Source organism: Triticum urartu, chromosome 7 (genome assembly GCF_003073215.2).
Source record: "Triticum urartu cultivar G1812 chromosome 7, Tu2.1, whole genome shotgun sequence".
Classification (NCBI taxonomy): domain Eukaryota; kingdom Viridiplantae; phylum Streptophyta; class Magnoliopsida; order Poales; family Poaceae; genus Triticum; species Triticum urartu.
This window is the reverse complement of record NC_053028.1, coordinates 269,618,383-269,637,099: the sequence shown is the minus strand read 5'-3', so window position 1 is coordinate 269,637,099 and position 18,717 is coordinate 269,618,383. Positions and strand designations below refer to the sequence as shown.

The following is an 18,717-nucleotide window of genomic DNA, read 5'->3' as shown; positions in this document are numbered from 1 at the left end:
AACAACTCCAACGGCGCCAAGATGCAAGCTCAAATGGAGGAGATCAAAGCCCTCATCAAGTCCTACAAGCGGTCTTCCTCATCTTCGAGAAGACGCTCAAGAGCACATGCCTCCGAGCTACCATCTCCGGCAAGGTCACATCGGCATCGACACCATCACCACCATGAATGTGAAGGTCAAGAGCTCAACACCAACAACCGCTCAATGACTTCACCATCGCCCTTGGCATCTTCGCCAAGCGACTTCAAGGCATCTTCGCCTACGGACATACGGCATCTTCGCCCACAAGCACTTGAAGAGAAGCTCCCCAAGCTCAAGTCCGTGACTTCCACGAGCTACTACGACCTCGACATCGACCATGAGATTCCTTTCTATGGGACTCTAGAACCCGAGGAGTATCTCGAGGGGGAGCGTTTGATGGACGACTACCTCAAGCTACATCAAGTTCCTCCCGAAGATCAAGTGAAGTGCATCACAAGGAACTTCCACGACTACGCGTCCACATGGTGGCTTCACACACCTTCGGAGAGCTACTACATGAGTTGGTCCAAGATGAAGAGAGCTTTGCGGTGAGAGTTCGTGCCTCCTACCTACACGGAACAACTTCAACACCAATTGGAGAACACCATCCAAGGATCCAAGTCCATCGACAAGTACTTCAAGGAGATGAAGATTGCCTTACGACGAGCCGGCGTGGACGACCCCATTTCGATGAAGTTCCACTTCATGATGGGATTACACAACGACATCTCCAAGACAATATTCCTCGAGAACTACAAGTCCCTCGACGACAACTACACTGGTGCTCTCAAGGCGGAACAAGAACTCATGAAGGCCAAAGCTTCTCCACCCCAAGCTCACTTCGTGACGACCAAGCTCCATGAGAACGAGCATGAGGCTAGTACCACCAAGATGTCCAAGCCCGACGAGCTCCAAGATGATGCTCCCAAGTACGACTTCACCGCCATCCCTCTTTGTGGCATTGATGATGCCGAGTCCTCCATGACTCTTTTTCAAGATAGTGCGGCGACGAGTACGACTACGGAGACCCTCAAGGACCAAGCTTTGGAGGCGAGCGACAAGGTGGTGAGCAAGGATGATGCTTCCATCTTAGGAGGCGAGAGTGATGATGTGCCATCTTCGGCGTTCATCCATGGCGATGGTGATGAGATGGTTGAGCATGGGATTTTCCCTTCGACCACGGCGACGTATGATGACTTGAGTGACTTTTGCCACCATATTGAGAGTGAGAGTGACTTCACCACTAGCCCCATATATGATGTGTTACCCCAATTCCCATGTGAGGAGAGCCACAACCCCCACCACTTGAGTGAGATGAGTGACTCCACCATATGTGACATTGAGTGCACCTACCTTGAGGGAGTGAGTGAACCACCACATAGAGAGGGTGAGATAGTTGATAGGTCATGTGAGGCCACTTTCAACACTAACGACTTAACCTCTACCTCTATTGTGTCTTCTCATTTGGTGCTAGTTCCCATCTATGATGACGCGCCGATTCGTGATGACTGCGTCCTCCCTTTGGACAAGACAATGTCCATGGTGGAATATGATGCACCCCCCACATGGTTCCATCAACATGAAGGTGACCACCATTTGGTCTTTCCCACCTCACCTACACCACATGAGTGGAATGACAAAGGTAACATAGGTGAAGGTGATGCTCTAGTCCCACTAGTGGACATTCTTGACATTGATTGCTTGCATGATGTTGATCAACCTCTTATCATGCTTCATGCTAGTGCGACTTCCCCATGCGATGATTTACCCATTTATGATGAGTATGATGATTGCCATGTGGAGTCTATTAGTTGTGATGCCATGTTACATAGGATTTCTTGTGCTAATTCTCTCGGTCACATCATGTTTGACAATCCGCTTGACTTGTCATATGCTATGCATGAGATCCACCATATGTCATATTTGCAATCTCATCGTAGTGACTATGCATTGGCCATTAAAATAAACTCAATTTGCACATATGGCATAGATGACACTACAACAGGAACCCCCCTACAGCAACGCATCAATGTGTTGACGTATGTCCATATATGCGTTGCTAAGGCCTACACCAACGGATTATTATGCGTTGTCATTGGTGGCGTCGCTAGGGTCTACTACAACGTATATACATGCGTTGGTAAACGCCATTTAGAAGCGTTGTAAGGTAGCAACATGTAGAGTTAGAGTCTTACAACGCTTCATATGCGTTGGTGGCTACCATCATTGCAACGACTAGAGGCTTCCGTACATAGCATGAATAATTGATGATATTTTATACATTGCCATCCACAATTATTAGTTCAATACATATAGTGCATAGGAGGCATAGTACAATAAATGGAAAGATCTCATATATTAAATCAACTATGTTGCATTACACTGAACACTATCCAAACATTACAAGATGTGAGCTATCTACTAGTAGCAAAATTCCCGATCTTCCAATCAACTATAATGTTTGAAACATTTTCCTGAAAATGACATTCTAATTAACCCCATTCTATGCCTTGCAATGAACATCTGAGCCATGCATCATCCATTTATCTCAGCAATCTACAAAAAATGGTAATGAGATGAGTAATTTACGATAGAGAAAATCAGGTTAACAGAGCACAAAAATGTAGAGGAGCAACATATAAATGTTGAAGGCTATCACATTAGTAACATTGCAGGCGGAAAAGTGGAGCAATATATCCTACATCTTACACACTTTTGTTCCTTGTTTTCTTATGAAGAAATCTGCTAGATGTCAATTGAGTTCAAGTAAACTTGAAGCAAACATAGAATGTAAGATATCCAGTACTTCCTTTGAAAAAAAACATGTGCTGACATACAACACAACCTTCATTTTCATAGAAAGATCTGCAGTTCTCCTGAACAAATAGATGCGAGGTTTCAACAATTTAAAAATATTTTATGCTCAAAGAAACAATATAAGCATCAATTTAAAAAGGAACAATATGAGCATCAAGTTAAAAAGGAACAATAATAGCATCAAGTACAATATACTATATACAGTTATACGAATGGATATCATGTGTCTGGTGCAATTGTCATGAATATCCGATTAGGATTTTTGAGTTACGTGAAGGTCACACCTTAAGTGGATTTTTAGTTAACTTCTCCTGAGCGCTCCTTCCTCATTATTTTTGCTCCCTTAATTTCTTCCTTCCTACTCAATGGTTAGATTTTAGGACAACAGTAGCAAGGAAAATTTTAGTACAACAATGAAAAAATTTAGTAATAACAACATAATTTAGTAAAACAAGGTAAATTTTAGAACACAAGTAATAGATTAAACTTTAGAACAAGAATTTACTATCTTGAAAAAATAGGATACTAGTCTCTCCAACCTATAGGACCCTTAGTAACTCCGTATTTAATCGTACATGTCAGTTTAGTACAATATTTACATCAGCATAAAATCTACAAGTACTGCCATAAGATATCAGACATAGCATTGCACCAAAATAGCATAAGTAGTAATGTAGATTGAGAAGGAAATTACACACTTCTTTGCTGAAATATCATCAACACGTGATTTTCTAGAAGATATCTAAGACATTTGATGTTTCTACATAAGCGCACGCGTACAAAGAAATTAATATTTGAGATAAAGCCAGAAGAACTTACACAAACTTTTCAACGTCCCAGCTGCAGACATCACACCACTTTTCACCTTGGCATCCATCTTTTCTTTTTTAGATTGGCCAATCTCTCCGCAATCTATAAACCGAACATGGGTTGTTGCATCTTCTTCAGTTTATCAAAGATGTTTTACAATCAAAATCGCCCAGTATCGTTTACTATGCAAAGTAGGGTGCATTACCTTGAGCATATTGATGTTTACTCAACTCCTAATCTGAGAAATTGACCTAAGAAGAACCTTTGATAAATAAATATTTCATGGTCTTGAGAAGAATTGGCTAATTGATGGAAGTTGAGGGCCAACAACATGTCGAATACCACAAGTTTTGAACTTCTGAGTAATTGGGGCAAGGTGAAATCGTACAGGGTTATGACTCGAGCACTAAAGTTCTTACTAAAACAAGTCAAGAAACAACAAAATTTGTTAAATTCATAGTATACAATAATTCCTACATCCAGTAACTTCACCATCTTAAATCAAGGGCGGCTTGGGCAGGTCGGCAGCTCCACAACATGTGGGCATGACGAGAAAAGCTACAATGTTGCTCGTCATCGCTGGTTAATTCTGCATTGCTGCCTCCACACCATTTTCAAGCACTACAATGAAAATACCATACAAAAACTTCACACTGAATTCAATAGGCGGATCTAAAATTGAAACTGAGTCAGTGATTAGTAAAATAAGGGAGACAATGTTTTGGTAACTCACAGCCATCCTGTAGCCTTGATGTTCATCGACACAATGCAATCCAACACACACACACACACATGTTGGCCTCTGTTTTAGAACCTGCAATGGAAAATGAAATTAAGGATTATATATATAGTCAAGAGGAATATTAGGACGGGCATCTGAGACTTATTCTTAAGGTATTACACAATGTGTGAAAGGGAAATTGTTAAGGATTCATCCACACACATAGCAGCAAGAAACAACTACTGAGAAAACAAGGACGCATGCATTCTTCTGGAATTAACACATACGGACAAGTGGCGAATCACTCAACAATACATCACAATAGATTAACACAACTATAAATGATTGGCTTGCATGTGCAGAACTAGATAGCAGTAGCACACTGAGATATGCAAGCATGAAACTAAAATGCCTAGAATCGTGAACTGAATTTTTTTAGCCTCCGGCAAGGTCCCTGACCATGTTGGGATATTATCCAGCCGTGAAGTACGACACTAGTACACCACGACTGCTAACACTCGGTAGTAGATCACGGTCATGATTTCCAGCAAAGAATCGACCATGACAGGAAGGCCATGTCACCATAAAGAACCAGAGGGCACGAGTAGAGGAGCGAGGTTCCTTACTAAGTTGTCGATGTCGAAGGTAAGGTAGCCGAGGCAGAGCAGCACTGTCGAGCCCGAGCCGGCAGAGGCGGATACTGAGACGCGGGGTAGAGGGCTACGCAGGAGTCGCACCAGCGACCCATGGCAGTTAGGGTTCCTGAGCGGCATGTGCAGGACCACGAAGGTCGTCGCGGTGGCGGAGGATCGTAGGAGAGGACTAAGGTTCAGGCGGGATGGGTAGATAATTCGCGGGAGATCGCCAGATCTTGTTGGAATCGGTGGTGCCACGGGGCGCCATGGTCATGGAGCTCGGGTGAGAGGGGAACCAGGGGAGGGGAGGACAGAGATTGCGCATAGGGAAAACTGGGTGGAGGTGCCGGTATAGGGTGGAGGTGCGAGTACAGGGAAGCTAGATTTTTTCTAAGGAGAGGAGGTTAGCTCTAAGTAGGGGAGGTGGGATAAGTACAGGAGGTGGGAGGTTGAAACAAACAACACATATTTTCAAATCGTTGGTAGATATGCGTTGGTATAGGCAGGTTCTTGTTGTAGTGTGACAAGCCCATGGTTATTGGCATTTGTTTTTCTTGTGATGATATTGATATGCTCCCTTTGCATCATTTATCTCATATGCCATGCCATGAACACCTAGCTTCGGATATGCATTGTTTTGGATGTTGTCCATTTTCTCCATATGATGTTTCCATTATTGCCCATGAGGAGACCCCCATAGTTTCCTCATACATTTGAGGAGATTTTGATTCATCACATTCATTGCATGATCCCAATACTTATGTGCACAATATGCTCCCCATGAATACACATGATATTGATGTGCCATATACTTGCATTCTCAATTTGTCTCCCCATGGTGTTATACACAATAACTATTCTTTCATGATGGATGACATGTTCTTATACCATGCATCAAATTTCTTTGAGCAATGCTTATCTTGTACTAACTCTCATGTGCACATACACATCATGATGGATGATGTGTACATTTATCACACGCACAATTTCTTTCGTTTGTGTCTCTTTTGTGTAGGTACCCATGAATACTTGTCAACCTCGCAATCCCACGAGTTGGCAAAACGAGATCTAAAGAGCAATGATGACTTGGGATCCCATGGATTGACTTTCCCACCGCTCTCTTCACGCGAAGTCATCGCACATTTCTTCTACTTGGCTCTCACTTGGCTATGGGTTATTGTCCATTACATATTATATGCCCATCTTGCCATGTTCACTTTGCATGATATGCTCATTCCTATGCCTTTGCCATGCATTTGTGACCCATGCTTTGCATTACACATGATGATTGATTCTCATACTTGTATGTGTATTTGCAAGCTTGGTGGAGACATTGCTTGTTATTGCCATGTTTGCTTTGTGCCCCATGCCTATGATGATACTATGATCTTGCTTTGTGTTCGTTCTTGCGATATGTCATGTGCATTGTCTATGCCTATTATTTGCTCACATGACATGATTGCCATGATTTACTCTAGTATGTTGCATCTTCGCACTACTAGCTTGCACGACTTGATTACTATGTTTGCTTGCCTTGTTGCATCTCCAATGACTCAAACTTGCTTATTTTATGCGGTTGATGACAACCATCTACATGCTTTGCACATGATTATTATTGCTTGTCGTCATATATCTCCATATGTTTCCTCTCTCATGCTAGATGATTTGCCATGTATTGAACGCAACTATGATTTTCATCTTGCTAATGAGATTGCCCCCATAGCATTCTCGCATATATTTGGAGATTTTAACATATTTCTTGTGAAGCATGCATGTCTTACCTCTTTGCACCATATACCTAGTGCCATGAATATTGCCATTGTTGCATCATATTCTTCACACACTTATGTTTCTAATGGTTATGTGCAAGAGAAGAGAACCATCATGATGGATGATGTGTTTATCTACCATGCGCATACGTTCTTTTTGTTGTGTGCATGTGTAGGATACTTGGACTTCGTGTCGACTTCCATGTCACGTGAGTTGACAATCCGAGCTCTTGAGAGCGAACCACCTCCTACCATGACGATTCTACATCGCACTTGCTTGTACTTTGGCATTGTGAAGGACGCACGGACATGTTTTCAAGGTCATATCCTTCTCTTTTGAGAACCCCCAAACCATGAGCATGGATATTGCGGATCATACTACTTGTGTTGCTTGCGCCATGAGACTTGATTGCACACATGTTAGCGATCTTGCTTCCACTTGCCATTCTCACTGTTCCATGCATCATGATATATATGCCTTGTGTGTTGCATCCAATTCTTGGATTACTTGCTCCTCTCATATGTTTGGTTGCAACAATGTCATCACTTCACATATGCCATGTCCCATTGACTGCTACATGCTTGCCTTGATTGCCTCACACATGATGAACAATTGCTCTTTCCATTGTGTTGAGTGCCACACGATATTCACTACACCCAATGCACATTATACTTGGATTGTCTTGCACTTGACCCATGTGTTTAGACACTTCATTTTATTTGGTGTTGTGAATGATTCCTATGCCTACCATAGACCTTTCATTGAGAAATTTTCCCATGCTTGCTATGATCTTGAGGTAGATGCTTATTCTCGTGTTACACATATTTGCATCACTACCTCACATTTACATGCTTGTCCCCATGATATCTTTGATTGTGCTCAATTTATATGCTTATATGCCATGTCACAATCCTTTGTCAAACCATATGCTTTGCATGATGACGACACTTGTTTGGTGAATCACCTCTTGAATGCTTGGTTTTGCACTAACGCTAACCACATTTGTTTTTCCAAGTGGTTGTTGTCTTTGCTACTTTTGAAGGAATCCCAAGATGGTGTGACATTGGAGAGTGCCCATTTCGAGCTTCAAGATGACGAGAACTTGGTGATCGACCACTCCTACAAGGTGACGCCATCTCTTTCCCATGGTGATTTGGATTTCGATCCGAGGTCGGATCTTTTCCAAGGGAGGGGAGATGATGCGGAGCATCCTATGGACATCACCATGTCAAGAGTCTGTTTGGCAAGTGACACGTGCGACATCTACTTCACATACATAAAGGTGAATCATCTCCTTTACATGTTCTCACTTGACCCCTTCGAGGATGGTATGCTACTTGACACCTCTCTCATGTGCATGCATAGGTATTGTCGAAACACTACGGACGATGAGGAGGAGTGCAAGCGCCAAGGAACAACTACACCATCCGCGAGGGAAGCATGGAAGCGACGACGGAAGAAGACGGAGACAGCTTCTAGGACCTGGACATCCGGCCCCTAGACGTGTCACCAGCAGCAAGGAGCCAGTGGTCAAGTCTACAAGGCCCGGACATCCGGCGCGTCCCGAGCCCCCGGACATCCGGCCTCCAGCCCAGAAATCCGGACCCCGCCATTCCAGAGAGCAACAAGGTTGGACCCTGCCAGCCCGGACATCCGCCCCCAGTGCTCGTACATCCGGCCTGACGCCCGGACATCCGGCCCCCCTACCTGCGTGCAGCGCGTCTGGGCCGTGGCCCATGTACCCCTTCGCCCCTTAGACTATATATACTCCCCCTCCACCTATGTTTTAGGGTTAGCGTTGTGATAGCTCATTTGAGAGATAGAGCTTCGCTCATCCATATCGGATCTACTCCACGAGAGAGACCGCGGCCCCTCTATGGAGAAGATCCACCTTTGGATTCAAGACCCCTCACAGGAAGATCCCCTTGTGGATTCAAGACCTCCTCGCGGAGAAGAACCGGTTACCTCTTGTATCGTCCGTTGTTGACTTTGGATCTTGTATCTTCCTTTGTGTTCATGGATCTAGCGCATGTGTGATCATATTTGTTGGTTTCTCGTGTTCCTCTCGTGTTTTTCCCCTCGTGTTCATCGCGGGATCCGCTCCTTTCGTGAAAGATTGGTCCACTAGGGTTCTACCCTACATCACAGAGGATCCAGCTCGTCGGGCGTGCGGCCACGCGGATGCACACACGGATTCCACGGGCACGAGCAGTCTCGGCCAGCTCATGCAAACGGCGCACGAGGTCTGCCTTGGGAGCGGCCGTTGGCATGAGGTCGGGACGTGGGCGCTGGAATCTTCATCTCGGCGACGGGGGCAGCGGCCGGGGGGCTGGTGTGGATGCTCGGCAGGGTGAGCTTCGGCCATGGGCATGAGAAGAGAGATGAAAGGAGAACTGTGGATGTCTTGTGGGTCCTTGCACTCTGAGGTGGCAGGAGTGTCTAGGCGTGCCCAGGCAGCCTCATATTGCTCTCAGATTTGAGACGAGTTTGAGGTACACAGGTTAGTCCACACGTTTAGAGATAGAATAGAGGGTCTGATTGGATCACTCTTTTTTGACCCTAGATTTGAGACGAGTATGAGGTACGCCAGTGAGTCTTAAACATTTAGAGATAAAATAGGAATCCGATTGGATCACTCTTTTTTGACCGGCGGACATGTCTGGTATAGGGATTTGAGACGGGTATGAAATACACCAGTAAGTCTAGACATTTAGGAATAAAAGGGCACCTCTAGGCGCCGGCGCACCGGCCGAATGTTTCGGCCGGTCTGCTCCCAGCCGCCCGATCTGTTGTGCGACACCGTCAGATCGGAGCTCCTCTGCTTTTTTTTACCTTATCGTCGTCTTCCCGAGCGCTCGCCGCGCCGACAGCCCGTCGGGGCCGCCCCACGCTCCGGCACTCATCTCGCCCCGGCCGCTCGCCGCCCCGGCCGCCGGTTGGAGCTGACCGCTCGCCGCCTCGGCCGCCCGTCGGAGCGCCATGGATGCAGCTCCACGACTCAGCTTGTCCAGTCTGCTCGCCGCCCCGGCCGCCCGTTGGGGCCGCCCCGCGCTCCGGGACTCAGCTCGCCTTGACCGCTCGCTGCCCCCGCTGCTCGTCGGAGTGCCATGGATGCAGCTCCGCCTCACCGATGATTGGTTCCAGCAAAAAACAGAGATGCCCCGTGGTAGCATTTTCCCGTGTCAGACGTAGCAAATGAAGACAACGGTTGCAGCAAAAAAATCCATCGGCATCGCCATTATAGCAAAAAAATTAATCGGATGTAACAAAACACATCGCCAATGGTAGCAAAAGACGAGGATGTTGCAACAAAAATGCCATCCTCGTCTTCGCCGGTCACACCACAGTCGTAAAAAAGCACCATGGCCGCATGAATGGATGTAGCAAAACACATAGACGGTAGTAGCAAAAAATTGACACGGTTGTAGCTTTTATCTCAATGGTTGAAGCTTTTCCCCCCTACGGTGGAAGCTTTTCTAAACGATTGAAACTTTTTTCGTTTTGAGCAGCGCCTGGGTGAAATATTCCTCTCTCGTTCGGTTGAAGCTTTTTTCATCGAAGGTTGTAGCATTTTCTGTAGATGGTTGTAGCTTTCCTTGATGGCACTGAACGCTTGCAACTTTCTGTATATCTGATGTAGCAAAACTCGACGCCGGTTGTAGCTGAGTGGTGTGCCGGTTGTAGCAAAATGTGATACAGGTTGTAGCATGTAACAAAAAGCGTGATGTCTTTAGTGTTTGCTTGGAACAACGCCGCCGTCTTCGCAGCTCGTGGTCACCATGCTCGCCGTCCCATGATGGGAGCTCTCTCGGGCACCAGTTGCAACAGGCCATGACGTGGTTCCAGCTTCCGCCTAGGCCGGTTGCAACACATCTCGGTGGGCATGTCTTCTCCGGTGACCGGTCGCCGCTCGTAGCACGGGCTCGTCGAAGCGTGCAGCACGACGCCAGAGGGCAACGTGGGGTGGGGTGGCAAAAGCCAGGCCGTCGCCCCAGGCGGGCGGCTGTCCGCCGTGACCGGTTGAAGGCGTAGTCCCAGCCTGCCCGGACTTGACACCGACGACATCACCTACCAGTAACGGGGGGTAGCTGGTGTGTGGTGGGGGGCCATTGTCAGTCAGTGCTTGGGGTTGGGAGGAAGCCTAGATGCAGGAGGAGGGAAAGCAAAACGTGAAAAATAACTGCGGAAGGATAAGGGATGTGAGGTGGACCTACTAGCAGCAACAGCTAGCGAGTCCGGTCGAAGCTTCGGCCGGTGCCCCGGCGTGAAACGTTTCCCGGAATGAAATAGAGATTCGATTGGATCACTCTTTTTTGACCCGCAGACATAGGGGTCCGGCCGTAGATGCTCTGACTGGAATTTTTTTTTTAATTGTTTTGATTACTTACCTAGCTTGCCACACTCGACTTTTTGGAGAGCCAGATCTGCAACGGACTTTCACAGGAGAGATAAAGCAACCAACGCCAAAACGTGAACACAAGCATAGCCCGAACGCTGACGAAGTACGCCATATACTCCATTACACGTTCGCGGCACAGGTACTGTTGTAGATTTTGTAATATAATAACCTCATAGACTCGCAGAAACAACTCGTCGGAAAGAATCTTTAATGAGAAGACTACCACAGTGACTCACAAGGAAGGTACTCATGTACAGCACGAATATACGACAGACAATACGGTACGACGACGACCATGCTCCACGCTGAGTATTATACCACCTTAAACAAAAGAACTCGGGCAGCATCCGTTGCCCAACCACTGCTATCCATCCTACAACCTGTCTGATATAATCAAAAGATATTATTTTCTCTCCGCTCGCACATACGATCACCATCTTCAACTCATCATGCTCGGCTAGATTCGAATTTCTCCTCTGCTATAGAGATCCAGGTTCTTTGTGACTTGGTCTATGCTGATTGCTGCGACTGCTGCTGCTGCTGCTGCTGCTGAGCCTGCTGCGTCTGTGATGACTGCTGCTGTTGCTGCTGCTGTATTTGCAGCTGCTGCATTTGAATCAGCTGGGAGTTCATCTGCTGCTGTAGGCCCGCCTTCGACATACGAGCATCCGTAATCTCACCGGTTGCAAGTTTCAGCCGCTGGACCTCACCCGTTAGTGCTTCATTCAGAGCTGGATACATATGAATCCCATAGAGAAACATAAATCAATGGACAGAACATTACAAAACAACTAATTAAGTTACATGATAGCCTTCATTCAATCACTGCAATAGGTGGCAAAAAAACAATGTGCATCAACAAGGAAATAAAATCTTATATTATCTGAAAAGAAAGAAAAAAATGGCACATGCACAGTTGATTTCCATAGTTTAGCACTGAAAGTCACAAAGCAAGATGAACATATATAACCCTGTCACCCAAATAAACACAATGACACATGATTGGTTTATAGACACTGCAAACAACAACCTGAACAACTAAACATGGATTATATAACACAACACATAACTAATACTGTGACAACTATGGAAACAAGCATGAAGATAATGAAAATATCATTATCATACACACTTGCGTTTGCCTAGAAAGTTTATCTGGGTAGGGCTAGCAATTGGCATATGATGCCATCTTGCAATGAAATCAACTTCTAGTACAACACCAGCAATTTATCATGCCAACCAGAGACATATGCTAGCCGACCTTAGAGCATCTTCAACCGGACCCCCTACTTCGCACCCATATGCCCGGGCAGACAGCCCAAACACCATGCGGACACAAATAGGCCACCCAAACGGACCCCCCAAACCCAGCCCATATGTTCAGGCTGTCCGGCACCCCTCAAACCCAGCTCATATGTGGGACGGATTTGGGAGCACCCGGATGCGTCCACCACGTCGGATCCGGCAAGCCGAACCCACTCCAAATTCCTCCAAATTGACCACCCTCTCTAATGTGTCTGTCTTCTCTTTCCCGCATCTGAGTCGTTGCCCTCTTCCGCATCTGTGGCGCCCACCTCCTCCTTCGTCCTAGCCGTCCTGGCCCACTCCGCCGTCCGCCCGCACCATGGAGGATGGCTCGGCAAAGTCCATGGGGGTCCCTACCGCTGGGAGCAAAGTGGAGACCATCATCTGCAAGGAGCAGCAACTCCAGCAGCACGCCCGCAAGAAGGCGGAGAAGGACGTCGTTGACATGGAGCTTCACAATGGTCCAGCATCTCGAATGGCTTCACGCAGGAAGCGGACGCCTCTTGGACACGTCATACAAGTCACCACAACTCCAACAGTCACGGACAACGTCGGGGATCCTCAGCGACGGACATGCCTAGCAACCGTTCGAAGATATTCCTCAACAAAATGCTTAGGTCTTTTTTGCCCCATGTGCATTTATCGGATCCATTATAGGATGGTAGTTTCACTGTGATGCATCTTTAGGACTCGTTCATGATGGACATGATAAATGACGGTGAAGCTCCTCCAAACTATGAAATGGGTAATCAAAATTCGCCTTTGTTTGAACAAGTTTTGCAGTTTCTATGCAAAAGTGGTGAATAGGCACCAAAGTGGTATTGGAGTCGATAGCCATGTAAGTTTTGTTTGCTTCACATTGTTCATCATCTTCCTTGTCTTGCTTCCTTTCTTGGATTATTTTGGATTGTTGGGTGCAATTGACTGGGAAACCAAAGTGGTCAAACCTCTTTTGAAGATATCAAGAACCCCGACAACTCACCAATCTATTGGACTGGATGATGACGATGAGCCAAATGGAGGGGTGGACTGACATGGGACCAACCCAAAGAGGAATAGACACTGAGGGGGAGGAAGTGGGAGAAGGATAGGGGCGCACGTGACGACCCGGCAAGCAAAATGTCCGCCACATGGACGGACATTTTTTGCAACAAGGGAGGAGACATTGAAGAAAATGAAGGAGAAACACGAGAGGTACAAGCTCTTCTTGTATGTGCAAAGGGAGAGGGTACGGGATAGGATGATTATGGAGAAGGAGAGGATAGACATGGAGAAGCAAGAGAAAAGGGAGGAGAAGCGGGAGAGGTACAAGCTCTTCTTGTATGTGCATCGGGAGGGCATGGAGTTGGATAGGATGATCATGTAGGGAGAGGATAGACATGGAGAAGCAAGAGAAATGGCAAAAAGAAATGGAGCTTGAGCTTGAGAAGGTGAGACTCACGAAGATCACTAGGAGTCAAGGATCATGTCGGCCGACACTATCCTCATGTATGACAATTGCAAGAAGTGGATCATCAACAAAAAGGAGATCCATGAGTGCAACAATGGGGGCGATTGATTCATTCGTGTATGCCTATGTATGAATTGTTGAATTTGATTTGTTGTGAATTATTTTGGCTTGTGTTGAATTGGTTGTGTGATATATGATCTATATGCATGGCTTTGTATGGATTTGAGGTTTTGTATATGAGGGGTGTGGACTGTGGTTGCCCGGGCGGACAAATATGGGGCGGTCGGCGAACATAAATGGGGTCAGATTAGGCAAGTCCGACTGGAGATGCTCTTAGAACCGTATATTAGCTACATATGGACTATATATCAATCCACAGAGAGGACCCATGGCAACAAAATCACTAGCATAAATTGCTGACCGCTAGCTAAGTAGCTAGAACATTTACTGAAAGCCTGAAACCAACTGTGGACTCACAAATAACCAAAAATGCACAGAAGACGCATAGAGAAAATGCTATTATAGATCTTCAATCTTACACCGCATTAAAAATGTTCAAAACAAGTATACATCACCAGCGTGAACTTTCAGAAACGATTTTTACACTAATTGAAATAGCAATCTGACATTTAGATCTGAATAGGCTATTAAACACAATTTAAGACTAGATATATGGAATATTTGAATCTTTTCAAATGTCATTAAGGAAAAATATACAAGCCTTTTCAACAGAAGTGAGTAAGAAGACAGTTTCTACAGTATACGTATATAGTACTTATCAACCATAAAATGTGCCCAAAGGAACCAAAACAAACAGTAGGTCACATAAGCATCTAAAGGAACTGGACATTAGTTGATATATCCTCATGTAAGCAAGAGTAACGAACCTAGTCAAACTAGACGCACATGAGGAAATCATGATAAAATAGTTTGAGGTATTCAAGGTTTTCAAAGTATTTTAAAACATATATTGATTAGTGATAAAACAGTGTTAAGATATGCAAGATTTTCCAAATACATATTGTTCAAAAAAATCCCAGTAAAAGTATGTACCATGATGGTACAACCCAGCCACCTGGTGACCGAACCCCTAGCAACTAATAAAGTAATAATATAAAATGAATATACTGTGTCATCAATTTTCAACCAATTTGCAAATCAACTTTCCTGAGACAAAAGGACTTTAATCTACTCAGCAAGTAATCAACGCCAGGAAAATTTGTACACCAGCATAAAAAGAATCAGCAATATTTATAATGATAGTTTAATATCACTGACTAACACAGAGAACAAGCACGCGATCTTTCGTATAATAATCACGAAACAAGGTAATAGAGTGTGCTTTGGTTGGTAGCCAAAAATTGCTAGCCAATATTTTAGCATGCTTACATTTGGCGACTTAATATAACTGACTATCATAGAGAACCAGCACACAATTTTTTGTAAATCATAAATCACGAAACAAAGGTAATAGGCCATGCTTTTGTTGGGAGCCAAAAATTGCTAGCCAATATTTTGGCATACCTACATTTTGCAACTCCAAAACTTGCCAAATGTAGGCAAGTTTTTAGAGAAGTTGGCACCCAACCAATTGGTTTAGCTTTGGCTTGGATAAATATTGGCAAGTCATCTTTCAGCACCAAACCATGAAATTTTTTATTACAAACACAACCAAGATGCATGGTAAATTAAGAACCAATATATCTAGACACATGAAACATGCAATAACATCCAAGAACCACTCGACTATTGCATTTTAATGTAAACTTATTTGCTTGGCCTTGATTAACCCTACAGTGTCGAGTGCACATAAACAGAAACTATCCCGACCCAACAATAAAAAGACTGATCTGCATTGGTGATACTACATGATTACCAAACCAGCCCAGACAGTTGAAAGTTGGCACAGACACATGCTGGCATAATACTTAAAGAGCACTATTTTTGTATTGCCGTTTGCTAGTTTCCCCAGAAGACATAACCCAGTTTAATTTTAACCAAAAGAAATGAAGAACAATGCTGAAGGGGACCATAAGAAGCATACCATCTCTCAGCTGTGCCTGTTGCTCCATTGCTTGCAGCCTTATTTTCAACTCATTGTTCTGAGTCGCAAGTCCTCCAGAGTCCCTCTGCAAACAAGTGCGTCAAGAATTAGTTCCGTCCTAACATAAACAAAATCAAAATACAGAGCAACTCCATAAGACAAACCTGCATCATTGTCAACTGTGCTGAAAGTGTAGTCGCCTCTGTCTGCAAGACCTGTACCTTATGCTCGAGTTCTTGAATGTACCTCATCTTGCGCTCCTTTGACCTTGCCGCAGACTGGCGATTTGCCAAAATCCTGTCAATTTTAAAAAGTCAGGATGCTTAAATTGAGTGGGAAATATTTTTTCACTCTATGATGAAATGCATACCTCTTGACCCTCTTAGGATCTGTCAAAGCTATCTCTGCCAGGCGTTCATTTGCCATGATCTTCTTCTTCTCAGCCTCAGTGAACTCCCCGTTGGCGAACTCGGTACCAAACAGTGACGCAGCACCACCACCATCCAAGGACCCACTCCCGCTCCTGGAAAGGCCACCGCTGGGGGACGGCAGTGGTAGCTTTGGTGAATCGTCACCCGTGGCATAGTTGAGCTTCCCCATGAAGCTGTCCATGGACAAGCTGCGACAATGCCGAGACTTGGCTCCGTCCTTCCTCTCCGCTGAGGTGGACTGGCTCTCGGCTTCGTTCTCGCTGCTCTCGGCCGCGCTGGCAGCGCGGGTGCCGCTGGCACGGCTGTGACTGTCACGGTCGTCGTGGCGGTCCTCGGAGGAGTTGAGCGCGTCCATCCCGTCCAGGTCCATGTAGGCGTTGACAAGGTCGTACAACGCAGTGTCGTCGCCCTCCAATCTGCCGCCATCCTGTCCCGTGGCCGCCTCGCGCTTCACCGGCGCCGGGGGCGGCAGGGGCGGGCTGAGCTGCGAGAACCCGAAGGGGATGTCGCTCTGAGAGCGGCGGTGGCCAGCCCTCCGCGGCGGCAGGCCGAAGGGCGGCGGGTCGGAGCTTGAAGACGGCGGGGAGGGCGGGATGGCGGGCGGGCCGGCCAGATCGGCGTAGGGCGGCGGCGGGAGCGAGTCGAGGGAGAAGAAGAGGGGCTGCGACAGCGAGCGCGCGTGGTGGGCCGCGGCGCCGGAGGGGATCTGGCCGTAGGGCGACGGGAGACGCACCTGCGGGTGAGCCGGGGGGCGGGGCGACGGGGAGAGGCGCCTGTGGTGGTAGGCAGACGCGGCGGCGAGGTCGAGCGGGGTCGGGGAGCGCGGCACTGGCGGCTGCCCGCCCCCGCCGCCCTGCGGGGACAGATGCTGGCGCGCCGGATCAGCGCCACCGGAGTCGTCCATGGAGAAGCTTGTAGAAGGCGATTCCGGCAGGGGGGGCGGCGGAATGCCGACGGCGAGGAGAGGTGAGGCCCAGGCGCCGACCTCGAACTGAAGATGTGGGGGAAGAGAGAGAGAGAGAGAGAGAGAGAGAGGGAGGGAGAGGGGCAGCCTCGCGAGGAGCTCGCTCGCTTGCTCGGACGAAAACAAAAACAAAAGCTGATTTTCTCGTGGCGAGTAATAATAATTTTCAATTGGGGTTTGCGTGTGCATGTGGTCCGAGGCGGAGCTACGTGCCGCGTGACTCCATTGGACAAAGGGACCGGAAAAATCCCTCGCTCTTTTTCTTTTCTTTTGTTTATTTACTTATCTATGCATCGTGCTTGGGAAATGAAGGCCGGTTTGACCGGACGCTCTGCTATATTCGGGGGATTTGCATAGCGTGGTTTTGCTTGTGTGCTTGGTCTTGTCGCCGTTAATGATTGATAGCGGCAGCTTGATTGATGCGCCGTGATTAGTGGGTGCGACCGCGACCGCGACTGTGAGAGCGTGGGATTAGGGTCCTGTTTCAGACTCCGCCCGGAGACTGGACGACTCGCTTTCTTTATCTCCTCTGCCACATTCTTTTTTATTCTGGCCTCACATGGTTTCTCTTTCAAGATACGGAACATCATCCTCGATTACACGTCATGGCTTCTTCTTTTTTCGAATGCCCACGAGCGTGCGCACTATATATTGAAGAAGGGAAAGGAGGAGAGCCCCTCCACTTTGGGTGTTACATGACTTCTGGATCGACAATGAGGAAATAGTAGAAGTAAAATTCACAGGACCATCACAATTGTAATGTTATTAGCAAAAAAAGGTATCATTTTTGTGCAGAGCGCAAAAACCACTAAACACAAATGTAGAGAGAGGATAGGATACAACACACACGTTTCACGGGTATCCAGTGTCAATATATAGATGTATAGGGAAATCATCACGTCTAGGACTAAACCCTAATAAAATGGATGGAGATTATAGTGCATGTGTATATACGAATACATAGGTCGCTCAACCCCCGCCCCCTCCCCCGGCAGTCGAAGCGTCGGCACTAACGCACAGATTGGACCGAAACTCCTCGAAAACCAACGTCGACAACCCCTTCGTCATGATATCCGCAAACTATTGAGAGGTAGGCCGTATGCATGTGAAGAACTCGAACGTGACCAAGAGCCACCTGCTCGCGAACAAAGTGGATATCCAGCTCAATATGTTTGGTGCGGCGATGATGAATGGGGTTGTCAGAGAGGTAGATGGCACAAACGTTGTCGCAATACACAAATGGTGGCCTTATCGGCGGGACAAGAGAGCTCTTGGAGAAGTTGCAGAAGCCATAAGCACTCAACAACAACGTTAGCCACAGCACGATACTCAACCTCAACACTAGACCGA

General features: G+C 46.5%; 1 protein-coding gene across 1 annotated transcript; it reads right to left on the bottom strand.

The window, feature by feature from the left end:
• Window positions 1-11,348: 11,348 nt before the first annotated feature.
• On the bottom strand, window positions 11,349-17,493 carry LOC125518618 (bZIP transcription factor 29-like). Its single transcript, XM_048683447.1, has 4 exons — window positions 16,343-17,493; window positions 16,137-16,269; window positions 15,973-16,057; window positions 11,349-11,904 (listed from the first exon to the last, which is right to left on the bottom strand). The coding sequence occupies exons 1-4, from the start codon at window positions 17,305-17,307 to the stop codon at window positions 11,684-11,686; spliced, it is 1,404 nt and encodes a 467-aa protein (XP_048539404.1). The 5' UTR covers window positions 17,308-17,493; the 3' UTR covers window positions 11,349-11,683.
• Between the last annotated feature and the right edge of the window lie 1,224 nt (window positions 17,494-18,717).

What these genes read in the sequence shown, in the direction of transcription:
- LOC125518618 (XM_048683447.1), bottom strand. Translation starts at nt 17,307, where the DNA reads ATGGACGACTCCGGTGGCGCTGATCCGGCGCGCCAGCATCTGTCCCCG. An exon ending in GATCCTAAGAGGGTCAAGAG is followed by an intron (nt 16,270 to 16,342) that starts GTATGCATTTCA and finishes TAAAATTGACAG; the next exon opens with GATTTTGGCAAATCGCCAGT. An exon ending in ACAGGCACAGCTGAGAGATG is followed by an intron (nt 11,905 to 15,972) that starts GTATGCTTCTTA and finishes ATATGTATCCAG; the next exon opens with CTCTGAATGAAGCACTAACG.